This window comes from Sciurus carolinensis, chromosome 16, assembly GCF_902686445.1.
Source record: "Sciurus carolinensis chromosome 16, mSciCar1.2, whole genome shotgun sequence".
Lineage (NCBI taxonomy): Eukaryota > Metazoa > Chordata > Mammalia > Rodentia > Sciuridae > Sciurus > Sciurus carolinensis.
In genome coordinates, this window is record NC_062228.1 from 58,335,239 (window position 1) to 58,360,223 (window position 24,985).

The 24,985-nt window shown below is 48.3% G+C and overlaps 2 protein-coding genes across 5 annotated transcripts; one reads left to right on the forward strand and one right to left on the reverse strand.

Moving 5' to 3' along the window:
• Positions 1–225: 225 nt before the first annotated feature.
• Nosip (nitric oxide synthase interacting protein) lies at positions 226–18,746 on the reverse strand. 2 transcript variants are annotated; one of them, XM_047530016.1, is made up of 9 exons: positions 18,605–18,746; positions 5,557–5,627; positions 4,914–5,019; positions 3,583–3,664; positions 2,221–2,380; positions 2,014–2,132; positions 1,717–1,904; positions 1,513–1,621; positions 226–1,218 (listed from the first exon to the last, which is right to left on the reverse strand). In XM_047530016.1, the coding sequence occupies exons 2-9, from the start codon at positions 5,624–5,626 to the stop codon at positions 1,147–1,149; spliced, it is 906 nt and encodes a 301-aa protein (XP_047385972.1). In that variant the 5' UTR covers position 5,627; positions 18,605–18,746; the 3' UTR covers positions 226–1,146. The 2 variants fall into 2 exon arrangements, with proteins under 2 accessions (XP_047385972.1, XP_047385973.1); XM_047530017.1 differs by having other exon boundaries at positions 5,557–5,713; positions 18,605–18,692.
• Positions 18,615–24,943, forward strand: Prrg2 (proline rich and Gla domain 2). 3 transcript variants are annotated; one of them, XM_047530020.1, is made up of 7 exons: positions 18,615–18,757; positions 20,185–20,292; positions 20,609–20,790; positions 20,974–21,013; positions 22,879–23,026; positions 23,829–23,963; positions 24,292–24,943. In XM_047530020.1, the coding sequence occupies exons 2-7, from the start codon at positions 20,208–20,210 to the stop codon at positions 24,308–24,310; spliced, it is 609 nt and encodes a 202-aa protein (XP_047385976.1). In that variant the 5' UTR covers positions 18,615–18,757; positions 20,185–20,207; the 3' UTR covers positions 24,311–24,943. The 3 variants fall into 3 exon arrangements, with proteins under 3 accessions (XP_047385976.1, XP_047385975.1, XP_047385974.1); XM_047530019.1 differs by lacking the exon at positions 18,615–18,757 and adding an exon at positions 19,423–19,564; XM_047530018.1 differs by lacking the exon at positions 18,615–18,757 and adding an exon at positions 19,423–19,564 and having other exon boundaries at positions 20,195–20,292.
• The last annotated feature ends 42 nt before the right edge of the window (positions 24,944–24,985 follow it).

The following is a 24,985-nucleotide window of genomic DNA, read 5'->3' on the forward strand; positions in this document are numbered from 1 at the left end:
TGGACTGATAAGAACATTTGCTGAAGTGGAAAGGAGGCTGTTCACCAAACAGACTGTGCACTCTGCCCTCTTGCCTGGTTGACAACCCAGGTAGACCCACACAGGGAGACTGGAAGCACAAGACCCAGGTATTGCTCTGAGGCAGGAAAGTTCTTTAATTTTTAAAAATTTTCATTTGACTGCATGTCCTAGTTTTCCATAGTACCCAGGGACTGCTTTTTTTTCTTTTTTCTTTTTGGTAGTTGTAGGTGGACAAGCGCTCTGCCACTGAGCTATAGTCCCAGCCCCCTGGGTTTGTTAATATTAAAAACAAAGCTTTAAGGGACACCCCCTCCTGGGTCAAGCCTGAACTCAGCAGGCGGGTCCCATGCTCTGCTCACCTCCGCCCTCTCTCCTTCCATCCCCCAGCTCCAACCTGCACAGTACTTCGCTGCCTCTGGGCCTTTGCACTTGTGGTTTCCTCTTCCTTTCCCGCCTTCAGCAGCCAAATGTAGGGGAGGGCACGGCCCGACCACATTTTCTAGATGGGAGCCCTTTGCACGCGGGTTCTCGCTCCCTCTTACAGGGCTTTGTCTCCTTTCAACATCAACACCCTTCACTCAGGAAGACTCTTCCTGCACATTGCCTGTGCTCCAAACCTGGCAGAAGCTGGGGTGGGGGTGGGATCCTGACAAAGGGATTTCTATGTGGCTTACTAAAGTGGCGCCCTCACTTGGTCCCAGTTCAGATTCCAACTTCTGGCCACCACTACCAATTTTAATGTTATGCATTTGCATCCAATTCGGAATTTGCTCTTTTTGTTTGTGGTAATGGAGATTGAACCCAGGGTGCTCTAGCACTGAGCTACATCCCCAGCCCTTTTTATTTTTTGAGACAGGGCCTGAGCTGCCTGCTGGCCTTGAACTTGCAATCCTCCTGCCTCAGCCTCCTGAGTAGCTGGGATTATAAACTGCGCAACCCCCGGGGCTTGGGAAGTCGTTGCGACAAAACATGCAATACTCTTAGCCGGCAGGTTTCAAACTCTAGTCATTCCAGGGGCAGGCGGTGGGAGTGCTGCCCACCAGGCCTGCTTCCCCGGGTCCCCCTGATGCAAACGAAGACCGCGTGTCATGTGCACCCAGCGCTTTATTAGGTTTCCCACCCGTGCTAGGCCTGCATCACAGGCCGGGACTTCTCCGCCTGCAGCTTCACTCCGGAGCCCGCGAAGCCTGTACCACCCTAAAAAAAGGTGGGGAGAAGCGTCAGGTGGAAGTAGCCCGGATTAACCACAGGGCTCCAGGTGGCACTGGAGTTCCTAAATCGATGAAGGTGAAGTGCAGCCGGCTAGGAGACTGGGCGTGGGGGGGCCAGGGACCAAGGAGCCTGGACTGCAGAAGGCAGGTGGGGCGGGGCCTAAGAGGAATGGGTGGAGTTCCAAGGCAGGGAGGGGTGTGTGGGAAGGTGGGGGCGGGACCTTGGAAAGCGGGCCCAGAGGAGGTGGGAAGGGAGGGGAAGCAGGGGTAGTTTGCTCACCCGCTGGAGCACGATGATGTCGCGCTCTGTGAGCTTGTCTCCATTCACCGGGTCCACCATGTCCTTCCGAATCAGCTTCTCCACACACTCAAGGGTGACCACTGCCCCACTGCAGGGAGGGTGCATAGGTCAGCCCCAGAGAGCCACGCCACCTAAGCCTGCTCTACCCCGTTCCGTCCCGCCCCTCCCAGCCAGGAGACTCACGAGGGCCTCAGCACAGCACACGGTGTGGCATTACTCAGGCTGTCACGGGTCACTGCGCACACATAGCGCTCACTGCGCGTGATGAGCCCCACGCGGTCCACCGTGTCATCGAGTGGTGTGAAGCGCACAGGCGTCAGGTCCGACATGCGCAGAGGCTTCCCTGACATGGGGCAGGTCACGATGCGTGACTGCAGGACGGAGGTAGGCAGGGTTAGCGGGGGAGGGGCTGGTGCAGGTGGAGAGATGGCAGGGAACCTGTGATGGGGTGGGGCCCTCCGCCACACTGAGGGAGCTCACTGGCTTCTCCAGTTTGGTGGCCTTGGCCTCGGGAGTCAGCGACGGGATCCAGAAGCTGGGTAAGGCTTTGTCCTTATCCTTGCTCGGGGGACACACGCTGGGCCCAGGTTGGGTATCATCTGTGGGGTCAGGCAGAAGCTCGAATGGGCACCCTGGGAAGCACTTGGCCTGTAGGGCCCCTCACCACTTGCAAGCCCACTCCGTCACCTGGGCCAGTCCCTGCCACGGCCTTGGACGTGAAGGGGTTGAGGGGCCGGCTCACAATGGCTGCCTCCTTCTCCAGGAAGCCCCGCACTTGGTCCTGTGCTGCTGCTCGCTGCAGCTTTTTCTGCTCCTCTCGCTTGGCACCCCTCTGCTTCTCATAGGCCTAATGACAAGAGGGGAGGGCACCAAGCATCAGGTATTCGAAGGTCACCCTGGGGAGTGGCTGTCCCATTTCACAGGTGGGTAAACTGAGACCTGCACAGTGGCCACGCTGGCAGAGGCCATTCCCTAGAGGTTAGCCACTGCCGGAGGGCACTTTAGAGTGGGCTGTCCTGTATTGCACCATAGCCCTATCTTTGTCACCTCAGTGGCCTGCTGCGACTGCTCCAGGCCTCAAGCCTGTTTCTTTCTTTGTTTTGTTTTTGGTACTATGGATTGAACCCAAAGGTGCTCTACCATTGAGCTACATCCCCAGTCCTTTTTATTTTCCTATTTTAAGACAAGGTCTCACTAAGTTTTCCAGGCTGGTCTTGAACTCATGGTCCTCTACCTCAGTCTCCAGAATCACTGCAATTAAAACGATGGTGCCTGGTACCAGCAGGGCTTCCAGTGTGGTCACCATAAGGGAACTCCTGGTCATACACTGGGCTGTGTGGGGACATGGGTGTGGAGGGAGCCATTTGAGACAGAAAGTTCCACAAGGGAACTGGGAACACAGCTCAGTGGTACTGTGTGTTCAGCATGGACAGCATGAATCTGACTCTCAGTATTTCTTGAGCCCCAGAAAAAAAGGCAGCGGGAGGAAGGGGGCAGGCTCACTGTGCCTCAAACATGGGGATCAAAGTGGCTGTGTCCATGGAAGCTGGCCCTGGCTCTCTGCTTTGAAAATTCCATCTGTGTGTATCCCCAGGCCCTCTGCGGGCTCCTCTGATTTGGCCCTGTCCACCTGTTTTACAGATGACAAAACCCTGGCCCAGAGAGAAAGGGTAACATGCACCCATTCAGCAAGTCTACACCAAGAGCCGCAGTGGGGACAAACCTGCTCCTTGCCCCTGGGGCCTGAGTCTAGTGAGGGGCATCAGCACACACAAGAAAGCACATGTAAACCTATAGCTGTGACGGGAGAAGAGGTGACCAGGTCAGACCCAGGAGGCCATGACTAGGGGAAGGTTAGAGTTGGCAATGCCTGGGCTGAAATCCGGAGAGTGGGGAGGTTAACCAAGAAAGAAGCAGCGTACTGGGCAGAAGGGCAGCACAGGCAACGGCCCTGGGGCAGGAACTGAGACCAGAGGGCCGAGTGGCTCTGCCATGAGCCCTGGGTCAATAGCACCTGCACCCGTGTCCCCTGCTCCCCATCCCCATCACCTTCATCTGCCGGGCGATCTCCTTCTTCTGGTGCAGAATGTACTCCAAGATGGCCTCCCGCTCATACAGGTAGCCATCTGGGCTGCAGAGAGAGGGTGGGTGAGACACAGGGCCTGGCCCAGCCATACTGCCAAGGCCTAATAAGCACACGTCCAACTCAACTCCCTGCCACGGGTACACGGACGGCTACAGGAAGCATCTCTCTCAGTGCTTGGCTCAGTTCAGCTCTCTGAGGTAAATTCTTTTTTTATGGTCCTGGGGAGTGAACTCAGGGCCCCTAGCACTGAGCAATATCCCCAGTCCTTTTTTTTTTTTTATTTTGAGATGGGGTCTTGTTAGGTTTCCCAGGCTGGCCTTGAACTTGTGATCCTCTTGCCTCAGTCCCACTGCGCCCAGCTTCTGAGGTAAATTCTCATGCTAGGCCCATGCTGCTCTCATTCTTGTGACTTTGGAGCATGCTGTAGCATAGAGGGAAAAGTCTAGCGCCATCAAGGGTGAACCCAGCAGGTTTGGGCTGTCTAAACCCTGTGTATTCCAAAGAGGACTAGTCTTTGTCAGCTCTGGGAGCTTCTCTAAGCTCCTACCACATTCTACCTAATAAGGGTATCTTTATTCATCTGGGGACTGTGGACCGTGGGGTGTCAGCTTGACCCTTCAGAGGGCTGGAGACCAAGGTCTGCCACCTGGCAATCAGTCATGTCTGTGTGACCGTGACCAACTGCCAATAAAAACTCTGGACACCGGCTCAGGTGAGCTTCCCCGGCTGGTGGTGCTCTGTGTTGTCACACAGTGCTCACTGGAGGCCTAGCACTGTCCTCCTAACTCGCACAGGAGGCCTGGAAGTTGTCCGGTCACCCCAGGTCTATTCCTGTTGGTTGTGGCAGCCCACCACCTGATGGATGTGATCAACTGTCACTGAGTCTAAGTTTTGTGAGTTCTGTTAGTTCCTTTAGGGAATAACTGAACCTAAAGGTGGCCTTGGGAACCCTGAGCAGCAATTGGCTCCCGCTGCTCTCTGTAAGAACTCACTGGACTCATACCTGATACCTGTGGCTTGCTGAAGCCACTGCCTTGCTGTCAGAGGCAGGTATAAGGACTGCACCACGAGCGCTCTGCTCGTGGGCCAGGCAACGTTCCAAGGTCATACACTTACATCCCATCATAAATCCATGACAGAGGGACGAGGGTCACACCCATGCCTCAGATGAACACTGGGGCACTGAGCAGTGATGTGGCTTGCCCAGGGCACCCTGGCTGTCAGGCAGCCAGACTCACGTGTGCAGCCCCCTCTGCCTGGTTCCCTTACCCTCCCACCCTTGTCCCCAGCTCACGTCACCACGGGATCATGGCAGGGCTGCAAAGAGAGGCAGCAGCAGTCAAAGTCCTTCACAGCATCCCGACTCAGTCGAATGTTCTGAGTCCCATAGCCTGACGCCGCTGGGGATAGATTTGGGCAGTGAGGGAGAGGCAGAGACAAGAGACATGCCCCTCCCCGAAGCCAGAGGGAGAGAGTGCCACCAGAGAGTGGAGGCAGGAGGAAAGAGCAAAACAGGCTGGGCACCCTCATCTTTGCAAAGATTGTCAAGAGCTGTTCATCAGCGTCAGGCTGGGGTTGCACAAGTCATGGGAAAGTGCTGGTTCCCAGAGTGTGAGCTGGGCCCATCACTGACAGCGGCTTGGGGGGCTCGTGCCGACTCCTGTGCTGTGCTGTGACACAGTGCCTACACTGCTGTGTCTGTATCCTGTTTTGGAACATGGCCGTAACAGGTGACACCTCCCACAACTGACGATTGGGAGGAACCCATAAATCTCCGTGAGGTGCATGATGTGAGGTGCCACAGGGGGCACTGGACCAGGGGGGCTGTCACTCATGTGGTCAGGTGCCTGGGGGTGGGGTGCAGGATGCACAGAGACAAAACGAGGGGTGCAGACTGAGAGGGTGACCGAGACACACGCACGCTCTCGGCTCAGCACCTGTGTCCTTCTTCTTCTCGTGGTAGGTGTAGACAGCCCCTGCTGTGCAGTTCTTGCCATGCCGAGTCATCCTGGGGACGAAAGGACAGTTGCAGGGCTGTGCTGACCAGATGCTGCTCTCACACAGGCCTTTGTGGTGCTCAGGGCTGATTTTCCCCTAGGATGGGAAAGTTGGGGCAGCAGGGGGGAGGAGCCAGGAAGCCCCCCAAAACTACCTGAACTTGCCCTATAACCTTTAATGACAAAAGAATCATTTGTTTGGAAGTGGGAAGAAGTGCATACCAGATGGCCTGCTATGCCATTCACAGTTTTAAAAAAGATATCAGGGGCTGGGGTTGTGGCTCAGGGGTAGAGCATCCACCTCCATGTGTGAGGCAGTGGGTTCAATTCTCAGCACCGCATATAAACAAATGAATAAAATAAATAAGGGTCTATCGATAACTAAAAATAAATAAACAAATAAATAAAAATAAAAAAGACATCAGCCAGGTGCAGTGGCACACACCTGTAATACCAGCTAGTTGGGAGGTTGAGGCAAGAGGATCGCAAGTTCAAGGCCAGCCTCAGCAACTTAAGGACACCCTGTCTCAAAATAGAAACTTGAAAAAAAAAAAAAAGCGGGGGGGGGGGGGGTAGACCTAGCTTTGATCTAAGTAGGTAAGGGTCCACCGCTGGTAAGCCCCCATAGAGCCACAAACCCACTCCACCTGCCTTCCACTCCCATCTGTGTGGTCCCAATTGTAGCCAAGGCATTTGTCCCAGTGCTTGACCCCAACAGTGTCCACCAGTCCACCAGCCAGTGGTGAATGGGTGGAGGTCGGCTGGTCTGAGAGCAGCCGGGACTGGGGCTCTGCCTCAGGAAGAGGGTGCTGAGCACCTCTTCATGTGCTTAGTAGTGATGGCTGGCTATATTTGGAGAGAAGTCTATTAAGATCCTTTGTCCATTTTTATATTAGGCTATTTGCCTTTTTTATTTATTTATTTTTAGTTGTCGATGGACGTTTATTTTATTTATTTTTATGTGGTGCTGAGGATCGAACCCACTGCCTCCTGCTTGTGAGGCAAGTGCTCTTCCACTGAGCCACAACCAGCTGGGCTATTTACCTTTTTATTGCTGAAATATAAGATTTCTTGACATACATGATGAATAATACAAGTCCTTTGTTAGCTCTGATTTACAAATATTTTCTCTATTCTGTTGTCTTTTCAGCTTCTTGATGGTGTCAGACAAAAACAAGTTGTTGTTTTTTTCTCCCCATACTGGAGATAGAACCTAGAGAGATGCTCTACCTTTGAGCTACATCCCAGCCATGTTTTATTTTTTATTTTGAGACAAGGTCTAACTAAGTTGCTCAGTTCGACCTCAAATTTGCAGTCTTCCTGCTTCAGTTTATAGAGTCACTGGGATTATAAGCATGTGCCTCTCTGTGCCTGGCAAATTTTTAATTTTTAAAAATATATTTATTTTATTTATTTATTTTTATGTGGTGCTAAGGATCCAACCCAGTGCCTCACCCATGCTAAGCAGGTGCTCTACCATGGAACCACAACCCCAGCCCCCAATTTTTATTTTTGATAAAGAACAACTTATCTAATTTTTTCTTTTGTTGCTTATGTTTTTGGTGGTGTATCTAAGAAGATGTTGCATGAACCAAGATTATGCAGATTTATTCCTATATTTTCTTCCAGGAGTTTTGTAGATTTAGCTTTTACATTAGGTTTCTGTTCTATTTTGAGTTAATTCCGTACATGGTGTGAGGTAGGGAGCCCATTTTTAAGATGAGCTTCCCTGAGGCCCACAGAGGCTGAGCAGGCTTTAGCAAGACTCCCTGCTTAGTAAATTGATCAACAAGCCAGCTCTGCAGCCTGAATGTTCTTTTAACCCTTAAAAGGATTTCATAAAATTATATTCATATCTAACCCATCTTTAATTTACCATCTAAAAATTCTCCTGCTGGGCACAGTGGTGAATGCCTATAATCCCAGCATCTCGGGAAACTGAGGTAGGAGGATCCCAAGTTCAAAGCCAGGCTCAGCAACTTAGCAAGACCCTGTCTCAAAATAAAAAATAAAAAGGGCTGGGGATGTGGCTCAGTGGTTAAGTGCCTTTTGGTTCAATCCTTAGTAACCCCCCATAAAATAAATAAATAAAAATAAAAATTCTCCTAGCTTAGTTACAAAGAATGCAATTTTCAATACAATGTAAATTTTGACACTTTAAGGCTGGAGATGTAGCTGGATGGCAGAGTGCTTGCCTAGCATGCACCCAGCCCTCGGTTAAACCCTCAATGCTGGGCTGGGGAGATAGCTCAGCTGGTAGAGTGCTTACCTTGCAAGCCAAGGCCCTGAGTTCGATCCCCAGTACCGCAAAAAAAAAAAAAAAAAAAAAAAAAAAAAAAAAAAAAACCTCAATGCCCCCAAAATGCTAAAATAAAATAAAACAAGCCAAACTAAAAAGACTATCTACTCTGCCTTTTATAAAAAAAAAAAAAATAAATAAATCAACATGTCGACATTTTAAAACAACACTGTTGTATTGCCTTTTAAATGTAGCTGATGGAATCTAAATACCTTAAAGATCTGATACATACTATCATTCATTTGAAAAATACAAGAAAAAGCTGCTTTAGCAGAAGGAAATTTTTACTGGTCCTCTTCTTCTCTTTCAACTTGTATTTCTAACCCACTTTTTTCTCTTTCACCTGCTTTAACCCAAAGTCATATCTATGTGCTCAAAAATATTTTAGTGATCACCCTGATACTTTTCTGCCATAAAAAATATGAGTAGGTGGGGCTGGGGAGTTAGCTCAGCTGGCAGAGTGCTTGCCTCGTAAGCACAAGACCCTGAGTTTGATCCCCAGTACTGCAAAAGAAAAAAAAAAAAAAAAAAAAAAATGAGTAGGAGCTGAGTACAGAAGCACACACCTGTAATCTCAGCAGCTCAGGAGGCTGAGGCAGGAGGATCGTATGTTCAAAGCCAGCCTCAGCAATTTAGTGAGGCTCTAAGCAAATTAGCGGAGACCCTGTCTCAAAATAGAACAAAAACAAAGGGGAGGCTGGGCTGGGGCTATAGCTCAGTTGCATAGTGCTTGCCTAGGCACTAGGTTTGATCCTTAGCCCCACATAAAAATAAACAAAGGCATGTTGTCCGCCCACAACTACAAAAATAAGAAAACAAGGGGGCGGGGATGTAGCTCAGTGGTAAATTACCCCTGGATTCCATTCCTAGTACAAAGAAAAAGGAAAAGAAAAGAATTACTTCTAGATCAGTAGTTCTCCAAGTGTGGTCCTAAGACCCCTGTGGTTCCTCAAGATATTTCTAGGGAGTCTGAGAGGCAAAACTCATCATAATAGGAATGAGACATTATTTGCCTTTTTCACTCTCATTCTCTTGAGTGTAGTATGGTGGAATTTTCCAGAAGCTATGTGAGGTGTGATCTTGCAATACTTGCTGCTGCAGGGAGAGTAGACTGGTACCACCACTTTGAAATTGAAATGTCAATACCTATTAACGTCAAGCACATGCCAGCCCTACGAGCTAGCAAGTCCTCTCCTATCTCCCTCCAGAAGGGCATCTGTTTACCACAAGACACATCCTAGAGTACACTATTTGAAACTGTCATAAACTAGAAAATACCCAAATGCCCGAGCACATGGGATAAAGGAACTGGGGCACAATCACAGAATGGGAACACCCAGCAAAGACAGCAAACAACCTAGTGTCACGGCTGAATCTCACAAATACCATGTGGGTGAGAGAAGTCAGACACAAAAGAAAATTTACTGTATGATTCTACAAATACGCAGTTCAAGAACTCACAAAAACAATTATGAACTGGTTGTGGTGGTACATGCCTGTAATCCCAGTGAGTTGGGAAGTTGAGGCAGGAGGACCGTGAGTGCAAGGTCAGCCTCAGCAACTTGGAGAGGCCCTAAGAACTTAGTGATACCCTGTCTCAAAATAAAAAATAAGAAGGGCTGGGGGTGTGACTCAGTGGTAAGCGCCCCTGGGTGCAATCCCTAATGCAAAAAAAAAAAAAAAAAAAAAAAAAAAGTAATTTTGGCTTTAGAAACTGGGTTCCTTTGGGAAGCAGCAGTGGCTGGGAAGGGCCTCCAGGCAGCCCCATAAGGTCAGAATGCTCTTTCTAGATCTGGCTGCAGGTGGCATGGGTGTGTTCACTTTGAAAAGCCACTGGACTGTATGGCTGTCTTCTGTACTTCCTTGTAAATGTTCTAGAAAGACATTAACTGGGGGGAACCCTGCTCCTTTTTGGTGATCATTCCCAAGGGGCCCATCAAGCATGTTCTCATTCTGCATTATGTCTGCAATGCTGTCTTAACATGATTTAACACCTGTGGATGGACATAAGTGTCTTCAACAAATAGTTTTGTATTCAATGTCATCTAGAACACATGAAAGGTTGCATTTAGGGTAAATTCTATCTATCCAGCTACCTACCTACCTTTGTGGTACCCAGGAATGCTTTACCTCTCAGTGACATCCCCAGATCTTTTTATTTTTTTAATTTTGAGACAGGTTTTCATTAAACTGCTGAGGCTGGGCTGGAATTTGTGATCTTCCTGCCTTAGCCTCCTGAGTATTTGAGATCACAGGCATGAGCCACCATGCCTAGCTCATTTAGGATAAGTTCTTAAAAGTGGAATCACAGGCTCAAAAGGCATGTGCATTTAAAATTTGACAAAATTTTGTTGCTGGTGTGCCTCAGCAGTAGAGGACTTACATATCATGTGTGATGCCCCAAGTTCCATCCCCAGAACCATAAATAAATAAATAAAATAGAAAATGGTAAGAATTTGCCCATCACTTTCCATGCAGACTGTCAGGCTAACACACCTCCCCGACCGACCGTGACCTCACACCTCCACCACCAGGCCTCCTGTGAACGCCCCCAAGCTGGGCCCTGTCAGTGCTATGGAAAATGTGGTACCCAGGACAGCCTAGAAGACATCTGTAATGCCTCTAATCAACAAGGGACTCATATCTGGAATAATCAGTCCTACTATAAGGCACGTGTTCTTAGAAATCACAATATGCAAAACTTGCAGTGGGAACCACAGAGATTGTGGGGTGTGGCACGGCACTTGGAAACTGTCTGTGATGCTGAAACACACAGGGGCCTAGAAAGACGGAGGTGAGAGGTTTTACAGGTGTGATATGGTGAAGAAATCCATATAACCGTATATACAAAATCTGTATATAAATACATATTTATACAAAAATATATATATCGCACTTGACCTTGACAAAGGCCAAGTGGTTTGCTCTGGAAACACGCCCTGGAAGGGGGCGTCCTGTGAGCTGCTGTGAGGTGGTGAAAGAGGGTTATCTGAAATCTGCTGGAAAGTGCTAGTATAGCCGTGGATGGATGTGGTTCCTAACCTATGTAGGGAACTGAGGTGGTGGGAGATGTTTCTGGAAAATGTGCACATGTGCTTTCTGTATTCCTATACACTCATTTCATCTGTGTGCAGTGTTCTGGATCCATGTAAGCAAACAGGGAAACTTGTTTTAGGTTCAAACTGCTCCTAATAGATCAATTGCAATTAAATAAATTCATGTTTTCAAAATATTTTTATAGAAAAACTGACTATATATGGAACTTCAGCAAATTGATAGGAAAAAATCGGCTACCTCAACAGAAAAAATAAGCAAAGATATGAAGAGGCAGAAGGAACTCAAAGCCCAAGGAGCAGATGAGGAGATGCTCAGGTACACTAGTACACTACGAGGAGCTCTTACTGCACACCTATCAGCAGGGCAGAACTCTGAAAGCTGGGTAAGGCAGGCTTGGTGGGGTTGTGGGAGGGGTCACAGGACTGCTGGGTGTGAGGGAGCATGGACAGGACAGCCATACCCAAACACAGGCTGCTAGTGCTTTAGCAAAGGGCATGTGCTTCAGTTCTCAGGCACAAATGTCCCAAAGACATTCTCAGGTTATCCACAGGGGAGCGGAAATGAGGCTGTTCACAGCACTGCTGTTTACCCTGGAGGGGAGGGGAGTTGAAAGTCACTGCATGTCCTTCCCCGGGAGAATGGAGAGTGAAATGGAGACTGACCATCACAGGGGACTGGCGGGCCATGAACTGCAACTGGCAAGCACCAAGGGTGGGCCTGAGAACACCAACCCAAAAGAGCTCCACATTAGCTGGGTGCAGTGGCCCACACCTGTAATCCCAGCAGCTCCGGAGACTGACGCAGGAGGATCGCGAGTTCAAAGCCAGTCTCAGCAAAAGCAAGGCGCTAAGCAACTCTGAGACTCTGTCTCTAAATAAAATACAAAATAGGGCTGGGATGTGGCTCAGTGGTTGACGCCCCTGAGTTCTAGTCCCAGTACCAAAACCAAACAAAACCAAAAACAAAAAACAAAGGTTCCATATTACCTAGCCTTTCACATTCAAACCTGAAACTCGAAGCTCTACCAGCTACAGAGCTCTCTCTCCCCCTATCGGCAAGTTTTGGTTTTAGGAAAATTTACATAGATACAGATCCTCACAGTTTGTGTTTATGACAAACATGTGCGGTGTCTTCTAATCCCCACTCCAATCGTGAGTGATCCACGGAACAACTCTCTTGACCCAAAGGCCCCTTCTCGGTGACTGTGTCCTCAAGGCGGCCATGGTGTTGTTTGCAGAACTGACCTTGATAGAACCCCAACCTGACCCCAGCCCTTCCACCTGCCAGGCCTCTCTTCTGACTTCCCTAGCCCTAAGCCTCCCAGTAAGTGGTCACACATGCCATCTTCCCTTGCTTACATGCCACCCACTCCCCAGGCCCAGTCCCCTGGCTTCCACCCTAGCCTCCCCAACTGCCACTCATGAAGGTCGTGTTGACCTCATGGACAAATTCCCCGCTCTATTCTTAGTTGTCAACTGCCTTGACCCTCTGCGGTATTTGGCACTGGGCACCCTGCTTTCCCAGAGATGAGCTGGCAGGGTGTCATGTGGCCAGGAACAGAGGTTTCTGTGTGGATGGGGAAATGTTCCCTCCATGAGGGGGAAGACACAAGAGAGGAGCCTTTTTAAATTTCACTGGTTGGGAATGAGAACGAGCACCAGGAACATGCTTGACCCCTGAACATGTGTCAACTCTTCAAGCTCCTGATGTCATCAATTATCTAACCTCAACCACCCAAAACAGGTCCCAACAGCATCTCTACTTTGCCAATAGCCACTTGAGGCTTAAAAGGGAAACCATTTGCCTAGGTCAGTGGTTCTCAAAGTAAAGCCCAGGAACCACGGGGTCCCTAAGACATTTTCAGGGAGTCCACAAAACTTCTTTTTCATAATACTAAAAATTACTTATCTTTATTCTCCTCATTCTCTCACATACATACAATGGAGTTTTCCAGAGGTTGTGAGCTGTGTAAGAACATCATTGCTCTAGGGGCTAACTGAATGTGCTGTGTGCCTTCTGTCTTGGGTTTTAAAAGGTCTTTTTCCTTCTTTCCCCCCAGGACTGAGGATTGAACCCAGGGGCACTCTATCACTGAGCTACCTCCCCAGTCCTTTTTATTTTTTATTTACAGATGAGGCGTTGCTAAGTTGCCCAGGATGGCCTCAAACTTAGGATCTTCCTGCCTTAGTCTCCAGAGTAAAAAAAGTTCCCTTTTCTTATGCTAACGAAAAGAAGACGGGCACAAAAGGCCGTATATCACACAATTTCATTAACAAAAAATGTCTAGAATAGGCCAAGTCAGAGACAGAAGGTAGATTAGTGGTGCCACAGGCTGGGGGGCAGGGAGAGGAATGCAGAGGACTGCTGGTAGGCACAGGGTTTATTTTGGGGGTGATGTAAACAGCAAGTGGCACTGGGTATACAATACAGCCAATACACTAAACCCACTGAAGAGGACATTTTAAGTGGGTAAATTCCGTGGTGTGTGCATTCTTTTCTTTCTGATACCAGGTATTTAACCCAGAGATACTGAACCACTGAGCTGTATCTCTATGTTTGAGACAGGGTCTTGCTAAATTGCTTAGGGCCTCACTAACTTGCTGAGGCTGGCTTCAAACTTGTGATCTTCCTGCCTCAGCCTCCTGACTGGCTGGGATTACAGGTGTGTGCAACTGTGCCTAGTATGGTGTGTGCACTCTTGCACCAGTAACTTTTTAAAATATCTATTTTAATTTCTGATGTGGCAAATATTGGTTGACACAACACACATAACCTGAAGCTCTCAGGAATCCTCCATGGCCATGGGTGGATGGGGCTGCCAGGCGGCAGGGCAGGATTCTGAAATACCAGAGTTTCCACACCTACATTATATGGTCTTCTCAGTCAGGACAATTTCAAAATAGAAAACAGAACTACTGTCATCTGCTGTCACCAACATTTCAGAGGAAACACCCAAAGAACAGGACACACATAACATCAGCTATTGTGTAGCATCACCCCCACTTTACAGGGAGACTGCAGGCACACAGAAGCCTCCAGCTGGAAGTGGCAGGGCTGGGATTCGAACCCAGACAACCAGGCTCTGGGGCTGCCCTCTTAAACAGGTATGGTCCTCCAGGAAGGTCCCATTCTAGAAAAAGGCTAACCTATTCCTTCCCTCACTCAGTCTTCAATATCCAGATTATATTCTACTCTTTCAGTACATCTCACTAATTAAGATGCTAAATTTTCACTGGAGTTACTACTTTTTTTTTCTTTTTTCATTTTGGTACTGCGGGTTGAACCCAGGAGCGCTTAACCACTTAGCCACATCCCCAGCCCTTTTTATTTTTTATTTTGAGACAGGGTCTTGCTAAGTTGCTTTGGGCTTGCTAACTTGCTGGGGCTGGCTTTGAACTTGTGATCCTCCAGTCTCATACTCCAAGCTGCTGGGATCATAGGCGTGTGCAACCGCACCCAGTTTCACTGAAAATACTTGGCCTATATTTAGATTTCAGGAAATTTAGATGTAAACATTGATTTCCACACCCTGGTTGTTCCAGAATTAAAAGTTTTTCAATAATTGAATCAAATAGGATGTTTAGATTTTAAATTAATTACAATCAAATAAAATTTAAAATTCAGCTCTTTGGTCAAATAGCCACATATCAAAGTGCTCCTCAGCCTCACAGGACTGAGCGGATACTGTACTGCCACTGGGAGCAGCACTGTCGTAAGACAGAACCTCTTAAAAGATATGCACACAACACATACACACAGTAATAATTCCTTAACATCATCGCTTGTCCAGCTGGGGCTTGAATTGCTCTGATTATCTCCCAACAGTCTTTTCCTCCAGTTAGTTTGTCTGAATACCAAACCAGTGGCTCTTTAATTTTTCTGGTGGGGTCAGAAGTCCTTCCAGAACCTAAAGAACACCATCAACTTTCTTTCAAGAATGCTGTGGACTAGATGGGTGCCCCAGTGAATGTCTATTAATCCCAGCTACTCTGGAGGCTGACGCAGGAGGATCACAAGTTTGAGGCCGGCCTGGGGAACTTAACAAGACTCTGTCTCAAAATAAAAAACACAAATGGCTGGGGATGTAGCTCAGTGGTACAGCACCCCTGGATTGAATTCTCAATGCCCGCCCCCAAAAAGTTTACAATTAAGTAATATAAAGACAATCCAACTATCTCTCACCCTGTAAAAAACTCAACTCAAAATGGGTCAAGGATCTAGGAATTAGACCTGAGACCCTTCACCAAATAGAAGAAAAAGTAGGCCCGAATCTCCATCACGTTGGCTTAGGACCAGACGTCCTTAACAAGATCCCCATAGCGCAAGAAATAAAAGCAAAAATCAATAAATGGGATAGAGTCAAACTAAAAAGTTTTTTCTCAGCACAGGAAACAATTAACAATGTGAAAGAGAGCCTACAGAGTGGGAGAAAATCTTTTCCACACACACTTCAGATAAAGCACTCATCTCCAAAGTTTATAAAGAACTTAAAAAACTTTACACCAAAAATACAAAGAACCCAATTAATAAATGGACTAAGGAAATGGGCAGATACTTCACATAAGAAGATATACAGGTGATCAACAAATATATGAAAAAGTGCTCATCATCCCTAGTAATTAGAGAAATGCAAATTAAAACCACCCTAAGATTTCATCTAACTCAATTAGAATGGCTATTATCAAGAACACAAGCAATAATAAGTGTTGACGTGGATGTGGGGAAAAGGCACACTCATACATTGCTGGTGGAGTTGCAAATTGGTACAGCCACTCTGGAAAGCAGTATGGAGATTCCTCAGAAAGCTTGGAATGGACCCACCATTTGACCTAGCTATACCACTCCTCAGTTTATACCCAAAGGACTTAAAATCAGCATACTACAGAGATACAGCCACGTCAATGTTCATAGCAACTCAATTCACAATAGATAGATTGTGGAGCCAACCTAGATGCCCTTCAGTTGACGAATGGATAAAGAAACTGTGGTATATATACACAATGGAATACTACTCATCCATAAAGAAGAATACAATTATGGCATTTGCTGGTAAACGGATGAAACTGGAAAATATCATGCTAAGTAAAATAGGCCAAGCCCAAAAAACCAAAGGCTGAATATTTTCTCTGATAAGTGCATGACAATATATAATGATGGAGGGTGGTGGAGGAAGAGAAGAATGAAGGAACTTTGGATGGTGCAGAGGAAAGAGGGGTGGGAGGGGGTGGGGATGGAAAAACAGTAGAATGAAACAGACAGTATTACCCTATGTATATGTATGATTACATGAATGGCATGAATATACATTGTGTACAACCACAGAAATGAAAAGTCATACCCCATTTGTGTACAATGAATCAAAATGTGTCTGTAAAATTAAAAAAATTCAATAATTAAAAAAATACAGGGGAAGGGAAAAAAATAACAGAATGAATCAAACAACATTACCCTATGTAAATTTATGATTACATAAATGGTATGCCTTTATGCCATGTACAGAGAAACAACATGTATCCCATTTGTTTACAATAAAAAAAAATTTTTTTAAAATACAAAAAAAGACAATCCAATTATAAAATGGGGAAAGGATTAGAACAGATATTTCTCCAAAGAAAAGATACACAATGGCCAATATACACATGAAAAGTTGCTTAATATCATTAGTCATGAAGCAATTACAATAAAAATCACACTGAGATACCAATTTATACCCCACTAGGATGAGTACAGCATAACCAAAATCATAGATAGTAGTAAGTGTGGATGAAAATGTGGAGAAACTGGAACCCTCACACATCTTGAAGGGAATGAAAAGGGGGTGCAGCCACTTTGAAAGTCTGGTAGTTCCTCAAACCCTTAAACGGTCAGTGGTTAGCCCAGCAATTCCATTTCTAACAGAAGGGAAAACATATATCCACATAGAAACTTGCACAAAAAATGTTGACAGTATCATTATTTATCATAGTCCCAAAGTGGAAACTCTATCAACTGATGGAGAAAATGTGGTCTATCCTTTATAGTGAAATACTATTCAACTATAAAAAGACCGAAGTGCTGATACAACACTGATAAGCCTTGCAATAGTATGACAGGTAAAAGAAGCCAGTCACAAAAGAACACATATTGTATGCATTTAAGTGAATATGCAGATTAGGCAAATCCATAGAGATGGAATGGAGATTAGTGGCTGCCTAAGGTGGGGTGGGGGTGGGATGGAAAGAACTGGGAGAGAATGCAGAATGACTGCGAAAGGTGTCAGGGTTCTTTTTGGGATGACAAAATGTTCTAAAAATTGATATGGTGATGGTTGCACAACTCTGAACATGCTAAAAACCACTGAATTGTACACATTAAGTGGGTGAACTGTGTGTGCTACATGAATGATATTCCAGTAAAGCTGATTAAAACAAAACAAAACAAAAACAGATGGCTAGCAGGATTTGAGTTGGACCTGCAGACTGTAGTTAGCTGACTGCTGGATGGTGGAACAAGTGAAACGAAACTATAAAGAAGCAAAAACAGCCAGGTGTGTCAGACGATGTGGTGCATCCCTGTCATCCCAGCGACTGGGGAGACTGGAGCAGAAGAATGGCAAGTTGGAAGCCAGCCTCAGCAACTTCGTAAGACTGTCTCACAATGAAATATGATGTAGTTCAGTGGTAGAGCACCCCTGGGTTCAGTCCTCAGTACAAAATAATAATAATGATAAAATTAATTATAAAAAAAATACAAATTCTGTTGGTGGGATGACCGACAGAATAACTGACTCAGTTTCTTCAGTGAATTCTTTACACCAAGGGGGAAAAACCCAAAACGATGGAGTGGAGAGGGAGCTGGCTGTTCTACATTAAGAGAGATTTACGTCTGTCAAGGGGACCCACACTTGTAATCCCAGTTACAGGGGAGGTTGACCGCGGAGAATCGCCAAGTCAAAGGGCCACCTTCCACAACTTAGGAGATCCTGTCTCAAAATAAACACTAAAAGGGCTAGGGATGTAGCTCAGTGGTAGAGCACCCCTGGGTTGAATCGCTAGTAGTGCAAAAACAAACAAAATGATCTGAGAACGTAGTTCAGCGGTAGAGCGCCCCTGGATTCAGTACTGGGATGGGTCGGGGGGAACTTGAACATTTTCATTTTAAAACATTAAAACCGGACCCTTCGAGGCCCAATTCACACTGAATCGACAGCACAATCAGGATGCAAACCAAGGACTGTCAGATCCCAAAACTCCACAAAAGAAAACGTTAACCTCTATACCAACCCCGAGAGGGAAGGGGCTGTCAACCCCAGGGGGACTGCACAATTCACTACTGCACGTTCGCCCTCCTCATCCCAGTATGGGAAACTGGGGCCTCCTCCCTCGACTCCCACTCCTCAGAGGCCCAGGAATCCCGTGAGGACCTCCGACCCATCGCCATCTACGACCGAACGGCCCGAAAGAGGGCTGGCTACTTCCCGGGGATGCTGGGAGATGTAGTTCAGCCTCAAACTTGGGTCGTCCGGAGAGCTGTAGTTATGACTGACAGCGAATCGAGGATCCGAAATATTGCCCCTGTGTCCCTCAGGAACCCAGGACTCTAGCCCGCGGCAATAACCGTAACAACACTATCCCTCCACCTACTGGAACTTACCTCGCAAACGACGCCTCCTCGCTGGGTCGCTTCAACTGTGTCCCTACACTGGAAAGAAATGCTGTTTTCTTACTCGGTCCCACCTACTTCCGCCAGGCACTAGATACCGGAAGTACAGGTGCCCCTAGTCGCGGAGGTGCCTCGCTTGGCTGGGTAAGTCCTTTCTTTTCTTCCTCCCTCCGGAAACGTCAGAGGCAACTCGAAGGTTCCGGTTGGTGAAACTGGCTTGAATACGGGGAACGCGTAGTATACACTAGGCATTTCCCCGGGAGGACGATTTCTTATTTTAATTCCAAGGCTTTTGAGACTCTTCCAGCCTAGAGTTCAAGGTCTAACCACCCTGCGATTGGGATGCCCACATCCCCAAAATATTGTCCATTTTTCATGCTACAGCTTAAGAGGCAATTGAGAAGTGAGAATTCCTCTGTTCCCATTTTATAGATATAGCAATAAAGAAATCGTAAGTCAAAGTCGTTCAAGAAAATAGGGATTTATTGCGGTACCGCCCGACTGTCCCATGGACCAAGGCATACCGTTTCGGACAACTTCTAGGTATCTGAAGACCAGACATTTATTTCCTTAGGTCGGCCTGGCAGGTTTCCACCAGGTAGACCGACCTAAGAGGCCGGGAAGGGGAGGGAGGAGAGGGTGCAAATCCACTCACTTAAGTGCCCAAGGGTATTGGAGACCCTGGCTTCTCAATGCAGCTAAGGCCCCTAGGCCCTTTGTCCTAAGGTCCCTTTAAATACTTTGTCCCTTACCTGAGTCCCGCCCAGGGCAGGTAATCTCAAGCCCCGCCTCTCTGCTAGAAACAGGGTTTGGTTACCCAGAGCCGGGCACCCCTCCTCCCTCTCCCCTTCCCTCTCCCCCACCTCTCCCTTACCTCCCTTCACCGCTGGCTACAGCTGGCAGAGGAGGTCCTGATTAAAGAGGAGGGGCAGTGCTCACAGGTCTGAGCAGGTAAGTGAATGTTCCTGGAGGCAGAACCTGGCTTGGGGACCCTGGTGTTCTGGCTCCCCACCCCTCTGAGACTCAGACGTTTGGGACTCCCAGACCTAAGAGTCCAGAGCCCCTGTTTTCTCATGCCCTCTAAACCCCAAATGTAGAACCCTTCCACTCCTGTAATCTTTGATCTATATAAGTGGATGTGGCAATGGTCAGAGGGAGGTGTAGGTGGAAATTACCAGGAAGGAAGGAACCTGATCATCACTGAACCTGTTCTTGAGCACCTACTACGTGCCAAAATCAGTATTAGGTGCCACAGACAGTGGAGGAAAAGATAAGCTCCCCACTCTTGTACTTGTCTCTAGAGGAACACTGCGGTCCCTCAAATGCTAGCTCTTACATTTGCAAACCATAAGACTATGGGTGTTATTTTACCTCTCTGTGCCTCAGTTTGCTCATCTATAAAATGGAGATAATAATAGGACATCTTTGAAAATTAAAATGAGTTGATACAGGTCCATAGAATGCAGGCTACCAAAGTGCCAGCTCTTACTTTCATCTATGGCCACAGAGTCCAGAAAGGTAAACCCTGCCTCATTCCCCAGGGGCTGAGGTACCTGTTATCTATACTGTAGTTTATTCCAGGTGTCCACAAAATATGAAGGGCCACCCTTCCCTGCTGCTGCTCTATATAGGATTGACAACCTGCCTGGATAACGCACCCAGTAGAGAGCAAGACCAAGGTAAGTACTGGGGGAAGAAACTGTGTGCAGAGGCTTGACCCCTAACTCACCCTGACCCAGGACCTCTTGTGGCTAGTCCCCTCTTTCTTGCCCCAGAATGCAAAACCAGCCTCTCTTGCTTCAGACCCAGGAGTCTGAACACCCTCCTCCCAGAAGATTCTGTAGCTCTCCATCTTATGTCCCCAGCCCTAGGGACCCTCTGTTTTTCTTTCTTTCTTTTTTTTAATGGTGCTGGGGCTCAAGCTCAAAGCCTCACTCATACAAGGCCAGCACTCTACCACGGAACCCTCTGTTTTTCTGACCCTCATGTCTTTAGGAACAAACATCTTCTTGGGTCCCATAGAGGCCCAGAGTTTCCTGGTCAGCCACAGGCGGATTCCAAGAGCCAATCACTGGGACTTAGAGTTGTTCACACCAGGGAACTTGGAGCGGGAGTGCATCGAGGAGAAGTGTTCTTGGGAAGAGGCCAGAGAGTACTTTGAGGACAACACTCTGACGGTGAGGGCTGGGGCGGGGGGCTGGAGTTTGGGATCCTCTGTCTTCTCCATGCCCAGGGGGTGGGGGTCCTGGCCCTCAATTCCCTCCTCCTACGGGTCTCATCAGGGTGTACTGGTGTTGGCGCACTGTGGCTCTCCCACTTGAATTGCTGTCTTCTCTTCTCCTCCACCCCTATCCCTCAAGGAGCGCTTCTGGGAGAATTACATCCACAATGGCAAAGGAGGTGAGTACCAGCCGAAGCCTCTTGTTCCAGGCAGCCCCTTCCTGTAGAGGCCAAAGCAATGGCTCCCACCCCAAATTAGGCAAAAGAAGCAGCTGCCCCTCCACCCCATTCCTCGAGTCCTGAAAGTGATAATTAGAGACCCCTCCTTGACACTATAACCCCTATCTAAGAGACTCACCACATCCTATTAGCTTTCAGAGAAGACCCCAAGGGGAACGTACCAGAGGAGGGAAGAGCTATAGCCCTGGAGCTCACCAGATAGGCAAGCGCACTGAGCCCCAGCCCCTTTGGGGCTTGTTGGTTGTTAGGGGGGCTGCCCCTTAGCAACAAGGGCAGGGCAGGATGCTCGGCCATCCTCACCTGTCCAGTTTACCCACCCCAGCCCCTTTTCTGAGTTCTGAGGCCCCATCTTGGCTGCAGCATTGTTGCTAAGGGGGGCTGCTCCTTAGCAACGGGGCTTGGTCAGGCCAGACTGAGGAAGCCTGAAGCACTACCTGGCTGGCTTCCCCTCCCCCACAATCCCATCCCAGCTTCAGTGGCCTGGTTGCTAAGGAGGCCTTCTCCCTAGCAACTGCACCTAGCTGGAGGACCCAAGGCCTCCTGCCCACTGGAGGATCCCCTTCTGGGTACCAAATGCCCCACCCCCTGGTGGCCTGGTTGCTAGGGGTGGACGCACCTTAGCAACAGGCCCTAGGTCTGGGCTGGAGTCCTCACATTGGAGCCTGGTTGCTAGGGGAGGTAACTCTTTGCTACCAGCCTAGGGAGGCCTAGTGGCTCCTTGAATCTACCTGAAACCTGCTGAATTGAGAAGACCTGCCTTCTCAATGCAGGGTTTTCCTAAGGAAGCCCAAAAGTCAGTGATTTAATTTGAGGGAAGCCCCTCCTGACCCCACTGCCAAGGGAAGGGCTCCCAGCAGTAAGTTCTAGCAAGGCCTTACAAAAGAGGTCTCCCTGTGCTCTCTTGAATTGCTAAAGGAGGCTGCACCTTAGCAACAGGTCCATGTGAGTTCTCAACACATAATTATTTGGGCTGTTCCCTAAATTTCTCCATGAAGTGAACATTTCCTAGCTGTCTGGTAAACTCAGAAACCTTCCTATAGATTTTGTTCCTCCTTTAGATTTGAGGCCTTTCCTCTCAGTGACCTGGTTTGTAGAAGGGATTGCATTCCAGAGCAGGCAGAATTGCCAGAAAAAAATGTAGGAACCTCATCTCCCTCTGTGCTCCCCATAATAGTAAAATTTAAACTTCAGATACACAATGAAGTTTTAAAAGTTTAAATATATCCCAAATACTGCATGGGATATACTAATACTGAAATTTATTTGTTTTGATCTGAACTTCACATTTAACTGGGTGATCTATATTATTATTGACTAAATCTGGCAATCTCTTAAAGTCACCTGAGCTCTTTAGTGTCAACTGCTCACTTAACAGATGAATCACATAGGAGGTTGTGCCCTGGCTCTTGAGGACCAGGACACTCCATGTCCAAGCAGGGTCTATGTTGTCATAGGTATTTAGCTCCCCTATTTTCTAGCTCCAGATGAAGTTATCACAGGCCTTTATACATTTGAGCTCACTGAGTGTTCACAAACTGTGGAGTAGGGGTTTTGATTCCCATTTGTCAGAGCAGGAAACAGAAGCCCAGAGAAAGGGATGAAGTGAATTGCCTGAGGTCACAGAGTATGAAGTGACTGCAGCTCTGCCTTTTTTTTTTTTTTTTTTTCAGTGCTGGTGATTGACATCCCCAGCCCTCTGCCTTCTTGTTTTATAGCCCACTTTTTCCTTCCTGACTGGAGGGTGGGGGGATTTGAATATTGGAGTGGGTGGCAGCCTCTGAAGCAGTGGTTCCCTCTACCCACAGGTCATGGACGAGTGGATGTAGCAGGACTGGCAGTGGGGCTGACCTCGGGCATCCTGATCATTGTCTTGGCTGGCCTGGGAGCCTTTTGGTATCTACATTATCGACGGGGCCCGGGCAGGGGCCGAAGCCAGCAACTTTCTTCCCAAGAGTAAGGGGGGTTCAGGAAGAAGGGGTTGGGGAAAGAGAACAGGGCATGGAGGGAGGTTTGAACTAAGAAGTTGGGCTCAGGATTGGGGGCAGGATGGCACTGATAAAAGATGTGTAGACAGGCACATGGAGAATGAATCTGTCAGCTGGCTTGGGTCTAGTTGTGGTGGCTGTCAGGCTAGTAGTAGGAATTCTGTCAACATTTGCTGCCTGCCTGCCTTTGGGGTACCAGGTTTCTGTGAGATTATCACTCTGATATTGTACATGGTGAGGCTGTTTTTGTGCAGCTTGTGAGCCATGGTTGTCCGTTTCCATGGTGACAGCATGTGTTGTGTGAGCTGCAAGTTGTCTAGGTGTGTCTTTCTCACTGGCAGGGTCTCAGAGGACGTCTAAGTGCCCTAAGTTGTGGAAGTATACTGAATTGGGGGGGGGGGTGCATTTAGGATGAGTTATCTGAGAGAGAATCTGGAAAATCTGTGATCTAGTATCTGCTGAGTTCTGTTTCTGTGAGTGTCTGCCTGCCCACCTCTCTGCATGCTGTTTCTGCATTACTCTGCCCATATCTGGTGTATGTTTCTGTGTCTGAATGACAGCCTTGCATCTGCGGTTGTTGATTTCTTTATCTGCTTGTCCATGTACATCTGCCTGTCATTTCAGGTGCTTTTCTGCATGTAAGGATAGGCTGAAGGTGACCCTCCTTCCCTCTGGTCCATCTGTCTTCCACCTCTGTCCCCCTGTGTCTCCTAGTGTTTCCTCTCCATCCTGTAGGTTCCTCCTGCTAACTGCACCTTTTCTGTTCGCAGGGCCGGGCTCATCAGCCCTCTAAGCACTCCAACGCCCCTACCTCCACCTCCACCCCTACCCCCAGGACTCCCCACCTATGAGCAGGCACTAGCGGCCTCTGGGGTGCACGACGCACCTCCACCCCCCTACTCAAGGTACCCGGCAGGGTTTCTACCAGTGGGCGGGGCGACGAGGGGGAGGGCACTCTTGGAGGAGGGGCGTGGGGTTAGGGGCGGGATTTGGAATTTAGGGCTTGTTACCAGGGGCAGGTCTTGGAGTGCGGGGGTGGGGCTGCATGCAATTGTCTATAGAGGCGTGGCCCAGCGTTGTGAGAGTGGAGTATTATAGAGAGGTGGGGCTTGTGCCCAGAGGGTCGGGGATTGGCTGAGAAACCAAGGGCGGGTCGGAGTGGTCTTGGTTGCTGGGGGTGTGGGGTGGGGACAACCGGATCCTTGACTCTCCTGTTTGCCCCTCCCCTTGTAGCCTCCGGAGGCCTCTCTGAAGATCTGTTACGGAGTCCCGGCTGCCCGAGCTGTGCCCCTGATTCACACCGGATTCCGGAAGTCCCCAGGCCTCTTAGATTCTAGAGTTGAGCTTGGGGGTTGGGGGGATTAGGGGTCGTTCGACCCGAGGCCTAGCCTGGCACACGTGTTTCCGCCGCTTACGGATACACACACGTCCCCGGCTAATGTGTTGCGAAGTCCGGGACCTTGCCCCTTGCGCGTCTCCAGACTCTCCTGACTTGGGGCAGTCGACCAGTCCCACTCTCGGTGTAGACGTGCGCGCGTGGAAACTCAGATCCAGTCCGGCAGGCAGGGTGTGCATCTTACGTGTGTAGCCAGACGTGAATCGACCATCACCCTCGGATGCCACAGGGCACGCACACGCAGGGAGCCCCGTTCGTGCACACTGGAGTCTTAGGGTAGTGTCGGTGTGTGCACAGGGACGCTTCGTAACCCAGGGAAAGGGTGGGGGGACATATTTGCAAGTGTGATCGGCGTGGGTAGGCTCGTGTTGTACCGGGAAACCGGACTTGAACTGTTCCCCTAGATAAAAATCCTTTGGAAAGGAAATCAAAGAAGGCTGAAACAATGAAAAATAAAAACCTCATGAACTGAACCGCGTTCCCGGGCGCATCTGCGCGCGGTGGAGCTGATTTTCTGTACAAACGCTGTGC